At 46.3% G+C, this 20,701-nt stretch overlaps 2 protein-coding genes across 4 annotated transcripts in view; one reads left to right on the forward strand and one right to left on the reverse strand.

Annotated features, from left to right (window-relative positions):
- LOC126213537 (speckle-type POZ protein-like) overlaps window positions 1–20,701 on the forward strand; it is a 679,117-nt gene that overhangs the window by 451,122 nt on the left and 207,294 nt on the right. The gene's annotated exons all lie outside the window — the stretch shown is intronic.
- The window catches only part of LOC126213536 (speckle-type POZ protein-like), a 59,162-nt gene that overhangs the window by 862 nt on the left and 37,599 nt on the right, over window positions 1–20,701 (reverse strand). Inside the window, exon 2 of the mRNA XM_049941381.1 lies at window positions 14,578–15,163. Within this exon, the coding sequence (XP_049797338.1) occupies window positions 14,578–15,152 (575 nt within the window). The 5' untranslated portion in view covers window positions 15,153–15,163. The remainder of the gene's footprint in view (window positions 1–14,577; window positions 15,164–20,701) is intronic.

Below are 20,701 nucleotides of genomic sequence, written 5' to 3' on the forward strand. Positions count from 1 at the left end.
TGCCCCCCCTTTCCTTCTTAATACACAAGGCCTGTCTAGAAAGTATCTGACCTATGGCCATAAAAAAAGTTTCGAATACCTGACGGGGTTGGGACCCTAATCCCCTTCAAACTAGGCCCTTTGTGAAACTTCCTGGAAGATTAAAACTGTGTGGCCGACCGAGACTCGAACTCGGGACCTTTGCCTTTTGCGGGCAAGTGCTCTACCAACTGAGCACACTGCACACTCCGCTGCAGAGTGAAAATCTGATTCTGGAAACATCCCCCAGGCTGTGGCTAAGCCATGTCTCCGCAATATCCTTTCTTTCAGGAGTGCTAGTTCTGCAAGGTTCGCAGGAGAGCTTCTGTAAAGTTTGGAAGGTAGGAGACGAGGTACTGGCAGAAGTAAAGCTGTGAGTACCGGGCGTGAGTCGTGCTTCGGTAGCTCAGTTGGTAGAGCACTTGCCCGCGAAAGGCAAAGGTCCCGAGTTCGAGTCTCGGTCGGGCACACAGTTTTAATCTGCCAGGAAGTTTCATATCAGCGCACACTCCGTTGCAGAGTGAAAATCTCATTCTAGGCCCCTTGTGCTTGCACACACTTAGCCCACCGATCCTTCCACTGCCAGAAACACCTCTGGAAGTCTTCTTTTGGAATGGTGTTCAGCTCAGTCGTCGTGTTCCACATTATCTCTTCTCTACTCTCAGAACAGGGTCCTTTCAGTGGCGCCTTCAATTTTGGAAACAACCAGAAGTCGCAAGGAGCCATGTGTGGAAAGTATGGAGGTTGGCGAACGGCTGTAATTCCATGATTCGTCAAGAAATTTTGGATCAAGTGGGATGAATGTCTGGGGGCGTCGTCGAGATGCAGTCGCTAGTTTTTCACAGTCCACACGGCTGGCCTCTTGCGCCGAACTGCGTCACGGAGTCGCCAGAGAACATCTCGATAGTACTCCTTTGTCACTGTTTGTCCTTCCGGTGTGTATTCGTGATGCACAATTCCACGGACATCAAAGAAGACAGTCAGCATTATCCTCGCACCTGCCGCACTTTCTTCGGCCTCGGAGACTCGGGATGCTTCCATCGCGACGACTATCTTCTTGTTTCTGGGTCGTACCCCGACACCCGTGACTCACCTCCAGTTATCACGGTGTTCAGGAACCCAGGATAAGTGCTGGTGGTGTGCAGAAGGTCCTGTGCAACGTCAAAACGGAGAACTTTTTCTTCCAGAGACAACAACTTGGGCACGACTTTCGCAGCCACTCAGTGAAAGTTCAAATAATGACGCAAAATTGCATGTGCAGAATCTTTACCCACTCCAACCTCTCGTGCACGCTCAACCGACGATCTGCCACCACCAAATGTTGCACCCTCTCAACAACAGCTGCACTCCGAGCAGCGTGGGGACTGACAGAACGCTGGTCGCTCTCCAGTGTCGGGCGGCCATTTTTGAATCGGTTTGAACCACTCCTTAATTTGTGTCGAACCCATTGCACCTTCTCGAAACACCTTCTAAATCTTGTGAATTGTTTCGCTTTGAGAATCAGCAAGCTTTCAACAAAATTTGATGCAGTATGTTTGCTCAACACGTTCAGTCATCTTGAGAGAATCGGTAATCCGACGAACACATTGTGTAGAACCTCAACTCAGCGACTGTCAGCGACTGACGTGCTGGAAAGCGGGGACAAAATTCACGCATGCGCATAAAGGTCTCTCTTCCTTTACTGTGTACAGTGGCGCCGCGCTATTGTCCCTATTTTGCGGGGGGGAAAAAATCAAGGGTCGAATACTTTTCAGACAGACCTCGTACATTACTTGCCCCCACATAAAACGTGCCTTCTTGTTTTCCTGTGATTCTCGTTTTTGTCTGTGATGAACCGGCGCTATAGCGATCGTTTTTAGCAGTGTTAGAAATGTGGCTAACAAGGGAGGCCACAACAGTGGAAGCACGGATTTACTTCAAGTTTTGTACATCTTTAGTAGGCTATTAAAACAACATAACGTGGAAGTAGGAAGAGTCACTGCTGTGGCAATTCCACGAAAGTCGCAAGAGAAGTTTTCCGCACCTAATTATCTGATACATCTGTGTGTAGTTGCCAGACGTTTAGAGTTCGAGCATCGTAACACCCCAGATGACGTAAGAAACAGATTGCCCGGTCGCTTGGTCTAGCAGGCAACCCTTGTCAGGGAACGGCCACCACGCGGCAACAGCGTCCCACCCTTACTTGTGGCACCAACCACTAGATGGCACTCACTCAGTTCTGTGAAATATGTGGCAACATCGGCCGAACGCGTGCAGCTTTCCACCATTTGGCGACTGTGAAGTACAGCTGTTTCTGACATACCGGTGGTAGTGGATCGAGTCGTGATGCCGAGGGCCTGCGAGTGTATCAACTGTGGAAGGAGAAGACGGACAAATCCTGAACTAACAGTGTTCAGATTTCCCGTCAAAGATAAAGAAAGGTTACGGAAGTGGATTTTAAGTTCAGGTAAATCAATAAATTAGGTACGAGTAAGAATTAATAAAGAGCCCTAAGCATTCTATCCTATCTCAATTTGTCGATCTTATATTCTGATATAATGTGGCAGCCCTTCCTGTACAAGAATCGTATCATACAATTTTTAAATGAAATCTTTGCTGCGGTTTGGACTTTTTTAAACTGTTTATTCACTTCACTATCGTAATTTTGGCTGTAGAGGCATTTTTGTGTGCAATGTGAAAACTGAAACCAATATAAGATACGGATAACGAAATGCAAAGCATAGTGTGGTAACATTTGGTAAACAATTTAAGAAGCATTACCCTACAAAACCTTTCCCTTTGTACTTGAAAATGGCTGTAGAGCTGAAATCGCAACAGTGAAATAAATGAATGATAGCCGTCATCTAACTGCTAGGTCATCGGTCCCTCTAAATACTAGTATATACTAGAGCGAACAAAGTGAACGAGTGGAAACTATAGACGCTGCCTATTTTAATTTTTTTTATCTGTGCGCTAATAATCCTCACACAGCTTTCACTCGAAACCAACACTACTTATAGTAACAGGTCTGCGCGAGTGCGGATATCCCCAGTAGTAACTGTGCTGCGGGTAAGAGCGTACGTCTGTTGGGAATATTTGCGGGTTATCTTTAAACTGTGGAAAGTAAATTTTTAACGTGATTGTGGTTTACCATCTGTGGCCCTTCAAAGTTGACACCGCCAAAATATACTCGAAAAACACGCTTTCACTTGTATATTACCGCGTTTGCAGCCCCCCTTTCAACAACAATCCAAAATTCATCGTTTTGTGCCACTCGTATATCATTTACGATAAGTTACATGCAAAGTAAAAGAATTTAAATTTGAAATGACTGTCACTGAAATATGTCCAGCCTTAATTCGCATCATAACCGAGTGCGGATTTTGAAAACTTTCTAGTGTTAATCGGCACGTGGAGATCTTTTTTACCTCCATAATTCGTATCAGAAGAGCTGTATAGCAAAGAGGAAATAGACGGCATGGAAGGCGAGTGTAAAACCTATGCGACTGAAAAACACTCTGCATTTAAACAGTAACTCGCGAGAATTTTTTTTTCTTTATTGAATTTCAATTCCCCCTGAAGGGGGGCGGGCTCGCAGCAGCTTAGTATGCCGCTCTTCAGCCTACAGACTTTGTGAGAAAGATGAAGAGAATAAATAATAAAAACAGGCGATAAAATCGGAGACTTGAAGAGTAACATGGCGAAAAGAAATCGTGGAACTTAAAACAAAGAACAGACGGATGATGATGCTAATAAAATACATACGAAGCAGACAAGTAAAACAATAGACAGACAATTAAAAAACACGGCGACAGTCTGGATTCTGTTCGCAAAAGACATAAAATTCACACCTAGCGACAGCCTGGGTCTTGGAAGGATTGCGTTTCAGGAGCCACTGGTTACACCATGCAGCAAAAAGGTCAAGGTGATTCTGGAGAAGGCGTTGGGACCGTTGGAGGGTAGGAGCGAGGGCGAGGAATGCGGTGTCATCAGCATATTGCAAGAGGTGTACTGGAGGGGGGGGTTGGGGCATATCCGCCGTGTACAGGAGGTAGAGGAGAGGGGAGAGGGGAGAGCCCTGGGGCACACCTGCAGAGGGGTAGAAGGTGTGGGAATTGGCATGATGGATGGTAACATAGGAGGGGTGGTGGGAGAGGAAGGAGGCCACCAGACGGATGTAGTTGATAGGAAGGGCGTAGGTTTGGAGTTTAAACAGGAGACCGGGATGCCAGACACGGTCGTAGGCCTTTTAGAGGTCAAAGTGAGACAAAAATGGCGGAGCGACGGGAGTTAAGCTGGAGGGAGAGGAGGTGAGTGAGGTGGAGGAGTTGGTCATCAGCAGAGAAGGAAGGTCGAAAGCCACATTGGGTGTTTGGGAGGAGGTGGTTTTGGTGGAGGTGGAGATGGATGTCCCGTGAAAGGATGGATTCCAAGAGCTTGCTGAACACCGATGTGAGACAGATAGGACGATAGGAAGAGGCATCAGATGGAGGCTTGTTGGGTTTGGAGAACATCAGGATACGGGAGGTTTTCCACAGGTGAGGATAGAAGCCAGTGGCAAGGATGACATTGTAGAGGGTGGCAAGGATGGAAAGGAAGGAGGGAGGGCAGTGTTTGAGGTGGCGGTAGGTAATGCAGTCGTGGCCGGGAGCAGTGTTGTGTTTAGTGCGGAGTGTGAGGCTGATGTCCTGTGTAGCGATGGGAGTGTTAAGTGCAGATGGTGGGGTGTGGCCCAAGTACTGGAAGCTAGAAGCAAGGGGAGGAACAGAGGTATTCGTACGGTCCATGACATCAGGGAAGAGGGAATAGTCAAAGTGGGGATCATCTGGGAAGGAAAAAACATCAGAGGTAGGAGGCAAAGTGGTTGGCCTTACTGAGGTTGTCAGGAAAGGGACGGTCATTAAGGAGGAGAGGGTACTGGGGGGTGGGGCGGTTCCCAGTAAGGCGGTGGAAAGCAGACCAATACTTGGAAGAGTTTATGGGGAGTGTGGTGTTGAGTTGTGTACATGTCCGGCGCCAGGCATGGCGTTTCTTCACAACAAGCAGGTTGCGGATGTGTCGTTGTACTTGCCGGTGGCGGGTAAGCGTATCCCGGTCACGAGTGCGGAGAAAAGAGCGGTAGAGGTGGCGGGACTCTCGAAGGAGAAGGACGACCTGTGGAGGCAGGGTGGGGCGGTGAGGGTGGATGGCTTTGGTGGGGATACGGGTGGCGACGGCGTCAGACAAGGTCTGGTGCAGGAAGGCAGCAGTGTGAGAGATGTCATCAGGAGAATGGAGGGTAAGGTCGTGGCCATCAACCTGGGTGTGAATGGAGTCCTGGTAGGCATCCCAGTTGGCACGGGAGTAATCATGGACAAGTTTAGGAGGGACATCAGGGTGAGGAGCGTTGCGGGGATGGCGACCATTAGAGATAGTGAGGAGAACAGGAGCATGGTCACTGCCAATGAGGTCAAGGACATCTGCGGTGATGCGCCCAAGGAGGTTGGGAGAGGCAAGGACCACATCAGGAGTGGTGTTGGATTCGGGTCGGGTGTGTTGAGGCAGGGGAACCAGGTCTCCCTGGAGAGTGGTGAGAAACTGATGCCACCTCTGGAGGTTGGCAGGATCACGGCTGTGGATATTGAGGTCGGCGGCAATCACGTAGGTGGAGAAGGTGCGGTCAATGTGGGCCAGGAAACGGTACGGGATGGGGGTGCGAGGGCTGACATAAATGGTGGCACAGGTGATGGTAAGGGTGGGGAACAAGAGGCTGAGGGTGAGATGCTCGGCAGGATTGATAAGGAGAGGTTGGGGCTGGACAGGGAGGTGCTTGAGGTGGCCTATAGCAACTCCGCCACGCGCCAAAGGGTACGGGTTATCGGTGCGGTGTAGGGTGTAAGGAGCCGTGGAGACGGAGATACGGGGTTGAAGGAAGGTTTCATTTAGGACGAAGGCATCCACGCGGTGCTGACGGAGGGTGTGGAGGAAGAGGAGTTTGTGGGTGGGCAGGGAGCGAAATAAACTTGGTTTGTAGAATTACAGGAGCTAGTCTACATTCTTAGATTGAAAACTCGGGAAAAACCACAGCCGATCATGGTCTACAGTCAGCAGTGTGACGAATGCATTTCGCGCGCAGAGCTCTAGCCGAACGCAGATCAGCGTCATTCACGTCACCGAAGATACAGCGTTGCCAATTCCGTGACATGGACAGGTCAGTTAGCATTGGAGCGTCGCCTGCGACGTCTGTTGACAGACGGTTGCCTCTTTCGCCCTAAGGACGGTCAATCTGTTTCTTACGTGATCTGGGGTAACACGAACGTGTATTAGGTTCGATGGTTCGAGTCCGACTCTAGCTTCACTTTTGTAGTACGACTGTAAATTCTGCGATATTCAAAAGATTTGCACCTACACTAATTGTTCTCGCTGCAAAAGCAACGTCTCACCACTACGCAGGTTAACTGCCAAATGGAGTCTGGCTGTGTGTCTGCAGCTCGAAGCATCAAAAAAGTGCAGAGTAGTCCCGGGTACCTTACCACATTGCGTGTATAAGGGATTTTGAAAATCACGATAGGCATATATTTTCAGCAGAATTCTATGCATTTCTTCGTTTACTTGTGGATAGTTATAAATAATAACTTAATTTCATTAAAATAGTAAGTAGTCAAATAACATGAAATTCACTAAAACTTCATGCAAATACACGTGGTTTTTTTTAAAATTATTATCTCTCAAATGTCAAAAATTAAATAATGTGACCAGTGACAAAAAATCTAGACTACAAATTAAGTCAACACTCACTTCATACACATTTGTCATATGAGGCTCCAACACTAACCCCTTACCCCACATAAAACGTGCCTTGTTGTTTTCCTATGATTCTCGTTTTTGTCCGTGATATACCGACGCTACAGCGATCATTTTTAGCACGTTAGTGTCAGTCCTACACACAGATACATGTTTTACAGACACACTAAAGGTGTACAATGTTTGAAGTAAAGCTGTGATCGCAATATCGTGGCCTCTCTTTGTGAGTACAAAGTCTGTATTTCCCACATTTATATACACACACTAGCAGATAACCGAATTTCACTTTTAGTGAGACTGCATGCGTCAGATAAGTTCAATTTGAAATTCTGCCTTACAGTATTTTATGGTTCTTCTAGTTTTCCCATAATCCTTCACTGATTGTGTCCAGCTTTGTGCATACTGTGATATCGCGAGTTTTTGAACAATTGTTAATCGGTGAAGAATTTGTACCATATCGCCAATTCTAACTTACGCTTCCTGCAAAATTGTAGCACGGGTATCCTCATTCAGAAACAATTACTCCCTAATTTTATTTCATATTTACCCGGTAAAAAATATATTTTACAGAATTTTCAAATGTTTTCGAGTGTATGTAACGTATTTCGTAACATTGTGAACTACAGCTGTGTCTTCTATCAACTTCGGCAGAAATATGTTTTATAAAATCGTGTCCCCCCCCCCCCCCCCCCAAGATTCCAGTGTAAGTACTTGCATGGCATGACTAGCGAAAAAATTCTATTTCTTCAGTCCAGTGATTTCAAATCATGTTTACAGTTGTGACATACACTTGTTATCGTCGTCGTCTTCGGACTGTAGACTCGTTTGATGCAGCTAGAAACTAGTGATAGGAACAACCGAATGAAGACTGTCGATTCAGTTGGTTGCTGGAAGACAATCGATTCATTTAGTTGTTTTACGTATTGGTTCACTTATTCACTCATTCTTTTACGTGAAACCAGTTTATGCGAGCTACCAAATATAGACTGATTCGTTCGTTTCAACTCAAACAACCACACTTTAGTATTTTAGTTGACTAAACTATCTATTCATTCTTGTGGGAGAAACCGGTCTTGTCATGATTTACAACTGATTAATACAGTGCTGCGGACTAAGTTCTTCCAGCTGCAGTTAACACATAACTAATTAAGCTGATGTATTCCTGGCAGTAGAAATTTGAGCATAAAAGTTGCATTTGGGATACAGGAAGAAGGAAAGAATATCGCCATATTTTCGTGACCGATGGCATTCTGTTTGTTGAAAAGGTGTGATAATGTCCATTTATTAAAATTCATTTGTATCTAGCACGAAATTATTTAGCTATATACATATGGAAGACAAATATAATGTGCTGAAAGTTATATTATACCCAGGCACACAACATGCCTGCATTTTACACTCCCTGAAAAGTAGCAGGTATAACATTTCACAGCCATGAAGAGGTACTATTGACTGGAAGAGACAACTGGAATCACCTGACCCTTGCCACATTCACTTTGAGCAGAAAGTTTCGCTCGTTTTGGCACTGTTAAACTATTGTAATCGGCTGTAATCTGCTTTAACTCCTGTCACTGCTATTGTCTTTTTTATATTTACTTTTTAATGGGGGGAAATAAGTAGCAATTTGTTCAGTTTTTTGTCGATGTTTAGAAATAAGCGTTTACTTAATCGTGAACTTTGCGACTGGATCAGAATGCTGTATTGCTCAGTAGCATGTGAACAGAAGAAAGCATATGATTGGATAATAAAGAATCCTCAAAATAAATTCAGTATGGTATACAGTACTGCAAACGTGATTCATATCCTAAAACTGTATCAATTAAAGAACTTCAAAGAAAATTAACAAATAACGACAAATATTTCTTGCGAAAAAGTGCTTCCAGCAAGTGACTAAGCTTGAAAAGCGCAATTAAACAAATTATGTCATCCCAGAATTTACCGAAAGAGAATTATCTGTGACGGGTGAAAATCAGTAGAGAGAGAGAGAGAGAGAGAGAGAGAGAGAGAGAGAGAGAGAGAGGGTGGGAGGGAGGGAGGGAGGGAGGGGGGCGGCAGAAATTCAATTACTATAGATAAAAAATGTTTCATTTGTTTAAACATTAATTTAAAATGTAGCCCCAGGTATTAAACTTTTAAAACCTACCAAGTATTGATATTTAATACCAGAAGTAAGAAAAATTAAATAAATATATAAATTTGGATAATACTTCGTTTTTAGAAATATATATTTTTTATTTTCTCTTTGAAATAGGATACGTTATTCCAAGAAAAGGGCAACCAAAGAAGATACGTTATTTGTGTCTAAGAAAGTTGGCAGCCAGTAATAGCTCATGAACAACCAAAAAGGCTAAAGAACTACACAAGTGAAAATACTCAAACCTGTTACGTGAATGTGTCTACTCAAACGCTTGTGTCAATTGATTGTTTGACATTAAATGAAACCACTCAAACCCAGAAATGGGTGATAAGCATTCCTATAGCTGATGTGGGCACAGAGATAAGTTTTATTTGGTTGCTTCATTCAAATGGAAAACCTTCTGTACGAAGAACAACTGACTGGCCAATCCCTTTTTAAAACCATTCGGTTGACCCATCACCACTTCAAGCGGTTATGATGTTCAGAGGTCATGCACAGATGACTCCCATTTTTGTCAATGAAGGACAGCCCCAGATGATGAACTAAAATGATGGGCTTGGTGACAACTGACAGCTCGATGGCTGACTGGTACTGGAAGGAAAGGTTCGTGGAGAATCAGAATGCGAGTTAATGTACGAGGGTTGGAACTTTAATAGTGGCAACTATTTATTTGCACCTCGCACAAAACTGATACGTTTTCAAGGTTTTATCGACCTTCAAAGTAGTCACCAGCATTGTGTATAACCCGTTGCCAGCTATGTGGAAGTCGTAGGATACTCTTAGCAGTGCCAGTTGTGTTGACAGTTCGAGCGGCGCGGTCTATTTCCGGACCAATTTGTAGCAGTTCTGAAGCGGATGCTGTGAAGTGTTTCCTTCAGTTTAGAAATCGATCTGAACTCGCGAGGGCTTAAGTCAGGGGAGTGCGCGCGCACACGTGCAAACAACCAAAAAATTAATTACATAATTTTTCTCTTTAGAGGCGATTATTAGAGCTCAGTGACTACCCCTCACATAAGGGTGTACAGTAGCTGTTCCTGATGGCTAGTCAGGTGAGCAAAATTAATTGACGAGGTTGTACACTAGTCAGTTCCACATTGCCACATACAGGGTGGCGCACGAAATGTGTTACCATTTGGTTTTTGAATACAAACTTTATTGTCAATACAATTTGAAAGGAACATATACTACAGTGAAGAGCCGTCCATGGAGATTTGTTCAAACTCAGCACATGCTGAATATGTCCACCATTTCGTTTCCTAACTTGCTTCAAACGAACACTGAAGTTAGTGATTACCCTACGGCACATGTCTTCCGTAATTTCACTGCAAGCTTGAAGAATAAGTCTTCTGAGCTCTATTAAATCATGTGGACGTTTCGGGAAATTTTTTTCCTTTAGGTACCCCCAAAGAAAAAACTCACATCGATTGAGGTCTGCCGGCGGAAGTGGCCGTGCGGTTCTAGGCGCTACAGTCTGGAACCGCGAGACCGTTACGGTCGCAGGTTCGAATCCTGCCTCGGGCATGGATGTGTGTGATGTCGTTAGGTTAGTTAAGTTTAACTAATTCTAAGTTCTAGGGGACTAATGACCTCAGAAGTTGAGTCCCATAGTGCTCAGAGCCATTTGAAGCATTTCATTGAGGTCTGGGGTATTGGGGGGCCAATTTTTTCCGTCACTGAAACGACCTGGAAACCTGAGTGGATGATCCGCACGTCGAAGTGCTCGTGTAAAAACTCCAACACAGAGTTTGCAGTATGTGGCCTTGCTCCATCTTGCACGAACCACAGCGTGTTGAAGGGCAAGGCAGTAGCAAGAAGCTGTGGAATGGAGCTATTGCGGAACATGCTCAAATAACGCTCGCTGTTCACAGTTTCTTCAAAGAAAAAGGGTCCGTGACTGGAAATTGCTGCCCACACTGTAATCCTCGGAGCATAATGCTGTCGTTCATGAAGCACTTGTGGGTTTTCAGTGCCCCAAAATCGTACATTTTGTTTTTTAACCACACCGCCTAAATGAAAATGCGCCTCGTCTGAAAACCAAACGTTGTTGAGAGTTTCTTCCCTATCCTCCGCCCACTGAGCAAACAGTAGTCTCTGCTGCTCGTGTTCTTCAGTGAGCTTCTGTGCACAGGTCATCTTGTACGGGTACATACGGAGGTCACTTTTAAGGATGCGTTGAACGGAGCGTCTGGATATTCCCACTGCTGCCTTTCTACACGATTTCCCGGGACTTGTCTGTTCAGCAACTCGTACCACTTCAATATTGTCCGGCGAACGAACCGGCTTAGGCCGAGGTCTCTTCGCTTCCAATACTGTTCCATCCTGTACAAATTTATCGTACAAACTGTGGATCGTCTTCTTGCAAGGGACCCATGGTGTGTTAAACTGTTGTCGAAAACGCCTCTGAGTCACAACAGGGCTTTTCATTTTACGAAAAAGTAACACAATTGCCGATCGTTGCTGTGTCGTCAGTCTTCCATTGTCAGCCATTGCTGCTTACTAGTCTCCTAGCGGCAGTATCGTGAATTACACGTCATTTTTTTTAATTATTTACACGTCACGTTCCGTAGGACCAAATTTTCAAGGTCATGGAACGTGTCAGTACATGAACTTACAACATAAAAGTAATAACACATAAAAATAAATGTTCATGAACCTGACAAAAAGTCTTTCCATGCGTTTAAGTAAACGCTATCAGCAATACAAAAGAATCAGCTTAATTTTTCAAGGAACTCCTCGACAGAATAGAAGGAGTGACCCATGAGGAAACTCTTCAGTTTCGATTTGAAAGCGCGTGGATTACTGCTAAGATTTTTGAATTCGAGTGGCAGCTTATTGAAAACGGATGCAGCAGTATACTGCATACCTTTTTGCACAAGAGTTAGGGAGGTCCGATCCCGATGGAGGTTTGATTTCTGCAGGGTATTAACCGAATGAAAGCTGCTTATTTTTGGGAATAAACTAATATTGGTAACAAGAAATGACAATGAGGAATATACATATTGAGAGGCCAGTGTCAAAATACCCAGACTCGTGAACAGAGGTCGACAAGAGGTTCGTGAACTCACACCACTTATTGCCCGAACCGCCCGTTTCTGAGCCAAAAATATCCTTCTAGAATGGGAACAGTTACCCCAAAACATAATACCATACGACATAAGTGAATGAAAATAAGCAAAGTAGACTAATTTACGTGTCGAACTATCACTCACTTTTGATACCGTTCGAATAGTAAAAATGGCAGTATTAAGTTTTTGAACATGATCCTGAACGTGGACTTTCCACGACAGCTTACTATCTATCTGAAGACCTAGAAATTTGAACTGTTCAGTTTCACTAATCATATGCCCGCTCTGTGAGTTTAAAACGTTAAGTGTTGTTGAGTTGTGTGTTAGAAACTGTTAAAAACTGAGTCTTACTGTGATCTAACGTTAGTTTATTTTCTACAAGCCATGAACTGAGGTCATGTACTGCACTATTTGAAACCGAGTCAGTGTTGCACACAACATCCATTACTACCAAGCTAGTGTCATCAGCAAACAGAAATATTTTAGAGTTACCCATAATACTAGAGGGCATATCATTTATACAGGGTTTTACGAAAAGGTACGGCCAAACTTTCAGTAAACATTCCTCACACACAAAGAAAGAAAATATGTGGACATGTGTCCAGATACACTTACTTTCCATGTTCGAGCTCATTTTAATACTTCTCTTCAAATCACATTAATCATGGAATGGAAACACACGGCAATAGAACGTACCAGCGTGACTTCAAACACTTTGTTACAGGAAATGTTCAAAATGTCCTCCGTTAGTGAGGATACGTGCATCCACCCTCCATCGCACGGAATCCCTGATGCGCTGATGCAGCCCTGGAGAATGGCGTATTGTATCACAGCCGTCCACAATACGAGCACGAAGAGTCTCTACATTTGGTACCGCGGTTGCGTAGACAAGAGCTTTCAAATGCCCCCATAAATGAAAGTCGAGAGGGTTGAGGTCAGGAGAGCGTGGAGGCCACGGAATTGGTCCGCCTCTACCAATCCATCGGTCACCGAATCTGTTGTTGAGAAGCGTACGAACACTTCGATTGAAATGTGCAGGAGCTCCATCGTGCATGAACCACATGTTGTGTCGTACTTGTAAAGGCACATGTTCTAGCAGCACAGGTAGAGTATCCCGTATGAAATCGTGATAACGTGCTCCATTGAGCGTAGGTGGAAGAACATGGGGCCCAATCGAGACATCACCAACAATGCCTGCCCAAACGTTCACAGAAAATCTGTGTTGATGACGTGACTCCACAATTGCGTGCGGATTCTCGTCAGCCAACACATGTCGATTGTGAAAATTTACAATTTGATCACGTTGGAATGAAGCCTCATCCGTAAAGAGAACATTTGCACTGAAATGAGAATTCACACATTGTTGGACGAACCATTCGCAGAAGTGTACCCGTAGAGGCCAATCAGCTGCTGATAGTGACTGCACACGCTGTACATGGTACGGAAACAACTGGTTCTCCCGTAGCACTCTCCGTACAGTGACGTGGTCAACGTTACCTTGTACAGCAGCAACTTCTCTGACGGTGACATTAGGGTTATCGTCAACTGCACGAAGAATTGCCTCGTCCATTGCAGGTGTCCTCGTCGTTCTAGGTCTTCCCCAGTCGCGAGTCACAGGCTGGTATGTTCCGTGCTCCCTAAGACGCCGATCAATTGCTTCGAACGTCTTCCTGTCGGGACACCTTCGTTCTGGAAATCTGTCTCGATACAAGCGTACCACGCCACGGCTGTTGCCCCGTGCTAATCCATACATCAAATGGGCATCTGCCAACTCCGCATTTGTAAACATTGCACTGACTGCAAAACCACGTTCGTGATGAACGCTAACCTGTTGATGCTACGTACTGATGTGCTTGATGCTAGTACTGTAGAGCAATGAGTCGCGTGTCAACACAAGCACCGAAGTCAACATTACCTTCCTTCAATTGGGCCAACTGGCGGTGAATCGAGGAAGTACAGTACATACTGACCAAACTAAAATGAGCTCTAACATGGAACTTAAGCGTTTCCGGACACATGTCCACATAACATCTTTTCTTTATTTGTGTGTGAGGAATGTTTCCTGAAAGTTTGGCTGTACCTTTTTGCAACACCCTGTATAAACAAGGAACTCATTTCTTTTTCCAAGCTCTGCTGGTACTGCTGTAGAGATCCCAGCGGGATATCTAATGTGTGTCGTAAATTGTGAAAGAAACAATTGATAACACATTTCGTGCGCCACCCTGTAGGAGGACGACGGTTCAATCCCGCGTCCGGACATCCTGATTTAGGTTTGCCGTGATTTCCCTTAAATCTCTCCAGGCAAATGCCGGGATGGTTCCTTTGAACGGGTACGGCCGACTTACTTCCCCATCCTTCCCTAATCCGATGAGACCGATGACCTCGCTGTTTGGCCTGTTCCCCCAAACAACCCAACCCAACCACCCTGTAGATTGGGACCTTTCTACATGAAGCATGCAATCACAGTTTCTGAAGACCTGTTTGGCGTTGTACTGAGACCAATTCATTGTAGTATGGGGAGCTTTCAAACACACACACACACACACACACACACACACACACACACACACACACACACACACACGTTATCCCAACCTGTTTTCCAGTGGAGCTGGCGGCAGAAGCTTCGCCAACTGGCCGCAGATCTCCGCTGCGACGTCTGCGTTGCCCCTCAGCAGCTGCGTCCAGCCAGTGGTGGCCATGACGGCAGGGCGGCTGGCCACAAACTCCACGGCGGTGGTCTTCAGTCCCGGACAGCGGTGGAGAACGGCGAGGGCGGCGGTGGCGGCGGCGTTGTCCACGGTGATGTCCCGCGCCAGCTGCTCCTCGCACCTCTTCCTCAGCAGCGGCAGGTTGTACTTCTCGGCGGCCTCCAACAGCTCGGCCGCCATGCTCCCCAGCTGTGGCACTGTCTCCGTGTACATGAACAGCACCATCTGGCGCACCACAGCTTCCTGCATGTCGGTTATCTCCACGCGCCGGCTGAGGGCTTCGCGCATGTCACTCCGCAACATCGCGGCAAAGACTGGGCTCCTCGCTGCCAGAATCAGACTGTGGGCCGCCAACTCCGAGTCGCCGACCACCAGCGTCACGTCAGCGCCATCCCCGGACTCCATCAGCGCCAGCATGTCACTTGCAAAGCTGCCTTCCTCACGCTTCGTATCCGCCATTCAGGTCGAGCCTGAAAAATACGCAGCATATCAGCGGTGGAATTTTCTCAGTGATGCTGTACAGCAGGGGTCTCCAAACTACGGCCCGCGGGCCGAAACCTGCTCACGTTAGCTGGCCGGACATCCCTCGCATCCGGCCCGCGACTGGACAGTTGTGCGACTGGGTTCGTGATTTCCTGTCAGGAAGGTCGCAGTTCGTAGCAATAGACGGCAAATCATCGAGTGAAACTGAAGTGGTATCAGGTGTTCCCCAGGGAAGCGTCCTGGGACCTCTGCTGTTCCTGATCTATATCAATGACCTGGGTGACAATCTCAGCACTCAGTCGTCACTATCCTACTATCCCCCCCCTCCCTGACCCAGCCACCTCCTCGCCCCCAACTCATCGTCACTACCCTATTATACCCCCCCTCCCTGGCCCAGCCACCTCACCCCCACTCAGTTGTCACTACCCTGCTATCCCCCCTCCCAGCTACCTCCACACCCCCCACTCAGTCATCACTACCCTACTATCCCCCCCTCCATGATCCAGCCACCTCATCACCCCCCACTCAATCGTCACTACCCTACTGTCCCCCCCTCCCTGACCAAATGGCTCTGAGCACTATGGGACTTAACTGCTGTGGTCATAAGTCCCCTAGAACTTAGAACTACTTAAACCTAACTAACCTAAGGACATCACACACATCCATGCCCGAGGCAGGATTCGAACCTGCGACTGTAGCGGTCGTGCGGTTCCAGACTGTAGCGCCTTTAACCGCTCGGCCACTCCGGCCGGCCCCTCCCTGACCCAGCCAACTCCTCACCCCCACTCAGTCGTCACTACCCTACTATCCCCCCTCCATGATCCAGCCACCTCATCACCCCCCACGCAATCGTCACTACCCTACTGTCCCCCCCTCCCAGACCCAGCCACCTCGTCACCCCCACTCAGTCGCCACTTCAATCATGTTCTGGTACTGCTGCTCACAGTTTGGCTTCAGTTACCCGAGACTGCAGCCAGATGTGAAAGTTGTGTTTGCACGAGTGTGTGTGTGCATGCTCGTGTGTCATCTAGTTTTCACGACAGCTTTATTTGTGACACTTTTTGGCATGCCTATCTGCAACTCAGCATCTCCACTATATGGTGAGTGCCAACTTCCGTTTTCATAATACAGGGCGAGTCAAAAGTCTTTGGACACCTTTCGCATTCAGGAGGACGACGGTTCGATCTGCGTGCGGCCATCCTGATCTAGGTTTTCCGTGATTTCCCTAAATCGCTCCAGGCAATTGCCGGGATGGTTTCTCTGAAAGGGCACGGCCGACTTCCTTCCCCGTCCTTCCCTAACCCGATGAGACCAATGACCTCGCTGTCTGGTCTCCTTCCCCCAAAACAACCCAACCCAACCCTTGGACACATTCATAAGTTGGAAGATTAAAGGGAAAATTGAAATGTGATGATGGGAACATTGGTTTGACGTGGGGCCGCAACTTTTGGAGTGAATGTCATACATGGCCGCCATCTTGAAATCCGCCATTTTGGATTCAAGTCATTTTTTTAAGTGAGTAAGAGGGGTGTATGACACATCAAGTAACACTCGCTTGAGCTCTGGAATTGAGTGGTGTAATTTGTTTTTGCCTATCTTGTACAGTTTAGGAATTATTAATGTGGTTGCGGCGATTACAGTTGTGTATTGCACGGGATGGACAACACGTCGACCATGTGTTGTAGCATTCGGTATGAAGGTACTTTCCCAACTTTCAACATTAATAACCTCTAAACTGTTCAAGGTAGACAAAAACAAATTACACCACTAAATTCCAGAGCTGAAACGAGTGTTATTTGAAGTGTCACACACCCCCCTTCCCATTTAAAAAAAAATATAGACTTGAATCCAAAATGGCGAATTTCAAGATGGCGGCCATGAATGACATTCACTCCAAACATTGCGGCCCCACGTCAAACCTATGTTAACATCATCACATTTAAATCTTCCCTTCAATCTTCCAACTTATGGAGGTGTCCAAGTACTTTTGACTCGCCCTGTATTGTGCAAACAATGATAGGATTATGTATTTGCGCTACCATCAGGTAAATATTAGTGCATGCAATGTAAGTTGAAGTGCAGTAGCCCCTTAAGGATATCAGCGAGCGGAATATACAGGATGTGATCAAAAGTAACAGGTCACCCCCAAAAACGTACGTTTTTCATATTAGGTGCATTGTGCTGCCACCTACTGCCGGGTACTCCATATCGGCGACCTCAGTAGTCACTAGGCATTGTAAGAGAGCAGAATGGGGCGCTCTACGGACTCACGGACTTCGAATGTGGCTAGGTGTTCAGGTGTCACTTGTGTGACACGTCTGTGCGCGAGATTTCCACACTCCTAAACATCCCTAGGTTCACTGTTTCCAATGTGATAGTGAAGTGGAAACGTGAAGGGACACGTACAGCACAAAAGCGTACAGGCCGACCTCGTCTGTTGACTGACAGAGACCGCTGACAGTCGTAGAATGTCGTAATGTGTAATAGGCAGACGTCTATCCGGATAATCACACAGGAATTCCAAACTGCATCAGGGTCCACTGCAGGTTCGCGGCGCACGAGGCGGAGGGTCAATGTGGAGGCTGGCCGTGTGGCATCGCCCGCTCAGCCTGTGAGTGGACATGTGGCCGCTCCTTCAGCAAGGTCCGAGCAGGCACACGGGGGGAGGGCTTTATTAGTTATTGGGAGCTCCAACGTTAGGCGGGTGATGGAGCCCCTTAGGGAAATAGCGGGAAGGTCGGGAAAGAAGGCCAGTGTTCACTCTGTCTGCTTGCCGGGGGGTCTCATCCGAGATGTGGAGGAGGCCCTACCGGCGGCGATAGAGAGCACTGGGTGCACCCGACTGCAAATTGTTGCTCATGTCGGCACCAATGACTCCTGCCGTCTGGGTTCAGAGGTCATCCTCAGTTCGTACAGGCGGTTGGCGGAGTTGGTGAAGGCGGAAAGCCTCGCTAGCGGGGTGGAATCAGAGCTAACTATTTGTAGTATCGTTCCCAGAACCGATCGCGGTCCTCTGGTTTGGAGCCGAGTGGAAGGCTTAAACCAGAGGCTCAGACGATTCTGCGGAGATCTGGGGTGCAAATTTCTCGACCTCCGCTATCGGGTGGAGAAATGTAGGGTCCCCCTGAATAGGTCAGGCGTGCACTACACGCCGGAAGCGGCTGCAAGGGTAGCGGAGTACGTGTGGAGTGCACATGGGGGTTTTTTAGGTTAGAGAATCCCCTCCCTAGGCCCGACAAGACGCCTCCTGAGACTCGACAAGGTAGGAGTAGGCAAAATGCAACAGGGAATAACAATATTAATTTGCTAATAGTAAACTGCAGGAGCGTCTATAGAAAGGTCCCAGAACTACTCTCATTAATAAACGGTCACAACGCCCATATAGTACTAGGGACAGAAAGTTGGCTGAAACCAGACGTAAACAGTAATGAAATCCTAAACTCGGATTGGAATGTATACCGCAGAGACAGGCTGAACAGTGAAGGGGGAGGCGTGTTTATAGCGATAAGAAGTGCAATAGTATCGAAGGAAATTGACGGAGATCCGAAATGTGAAATGATTTGGGTGAAGGTCACGGTTAAAGCAGGCTCAGACATGGTAATTGGATGTCTCTATAGGCCCCCTGGCTCAGCAGCTGTTGTGGCTGAGCACCTGAAGGATAATTTGGAAAATATTTCGAGTAGATTTCCCCACCACGTTATAGTTCTGGGTGGAGATTTTAATTTGCCGGATACAGACTGGGAGACTCAAACGTTCATAACGGGTGGCAGGGACAAAGAATCCAGTGAAATTTTTTTAAGTGCTTTGTCTGAAAACTACCTTGAGCAGTTAAACAGAGAACCGACTCGTGGCGATAACATATTAGACCTTCTGGTGACAAACAGACCCGAACTATTTGAAACAGTTAACGCAGAACAGGGAATCAGCGATCATAAAGCGGTTACGGCATCGATGATTTCAGCCGTAAATAGGAACATTAAAAAGGATAGGAAGATTTTTCTGTTTAGAAAAAGTGACAAAAAGCAGATTTCAGAGTACCTGTTGGCTCAACACAAAAGTTTTGTCTCAAGTACAGATAGTGTTGAGGATCAGTGGACAAAGTTCAAAACCGTCGTACATTATGCGTTAGATGAGTATGTGCCAAGCAAGATCGTAAGAGATGGAAAAGAGCCACCGTGGTACAACAACCGAGTTAGAAAACTGCTGCGGAAGCAAAGGGAACTTCACAGCAAACATAAACATAGCCAAAACCTTGCAGACAAACAAAAATTAAGCGAAGCGAAATGTAGTGTGAGGAGGGTTATGCGAGAGGCGTTCAATGAATTCGAAAGTACAGTTCTATGTACTGACTTGGCAGAAAATCCTAAGAAATTTTGGTCTTATGTCAAAGCGGTAGGTGGATCAAAACAAAATGTCCAGACACTCTGTGACCAAAATGGTACTGAAACAGAGGATGACAGACTAAAGGCCGAAATACTAAATGTCTTTTTCCAAAGTTGTTTCACAGAGGAAGATTGCACTGTAGTTCCTTCTCTAGATTGTCGCACAGATGACAAAATGGTAGATATCGAAATAGACGACAGAGGGATAGAGAAACAATTAAAATCGCTCAAAAGAGGAAAGGCCTCTGGACCTGATGGGATACCAGTTCAATTTTACACAGAGTACGCGAAGGAACTTGCCCCCCTTCTTGCAGCGGTGTACCGTAGGTCTCTAGAAGAGCGTAGCGTTCCAAAGGATTGGAAAAGAGCACAGGTCATCCCCGTTTTCAAGAAGGGACGTCGAACAGATGTGCAGAACTATAGACCTATATCTCTAACGTCGATCAGTTGTAGAATTTTGGAACACGTATTATGTTCGAGTATAATGACTTTTCTCGAGACTAGAAATCTACTCTGTAGGAATCAGCATGGGTTTCGAAAAAGACGATCATGTGAAACCCAGCTCGCGCTATTCGTCCACGAGACTCAGAGGGCCATAGACACGGGTTCACAGGTAGATGCCGTGTTTCTTGACTTCCCCACAGTCGTTTAATGAACAAAGTAAGAGCATATGGACTATCAGACCTGTGTGATTGGATTGAGGAGTTCCTAGATAACAGGACGCAGCATGTTATTCTCAATGGAGAGAAGTCTTCCGAAGTAAGAGTGATTTCAGGTGTGCCGCAGGGGAGTGTCATAGGCCCGTTGCTGTTCACAATATACATAAATGACCTGGTGGATGACATCGGAAGTTCACTGAGGCTTTTTGCGGATGATGCTGTGGTGTATCGAGAGGTTGTAACAATGGAAAATTGTACTGAAATGCAGGAGGATCTGCAGCGAATTGACGCATGGTGCAGGGAATGGCAATTGAATCTCAATGTAGACAAGTGTAATGTGCTGCGAATACACAGAAAGATAGATCCTTTATCATTTAGCTACAAAATAGCAGGTCAGCAACTGGAAGCAGTTAATACCATAAATTATCTGGGAGTACGCATTAGGAGTGATTTAAAATGGAATGATCATATAATGTTGATCGTC

The sequence above is a fragment of the Schistocerca nitens genome, chromosome 11 (assembly GCF_023898315.1).
Source record: "Schistocerca nitens isolate TAMUIC-IGC-003100 chromosome 11, iqSchNite1.1, whole genome shotgun sequence".
In the NCBI taxonomy this organism is placed as follows: domain Eukaryota; kingdom Metazoa; phylum Arthropoda; class Insecta; order Orthoptera; family Acrididae; genus Schistocerca; species Schistocerca nitens.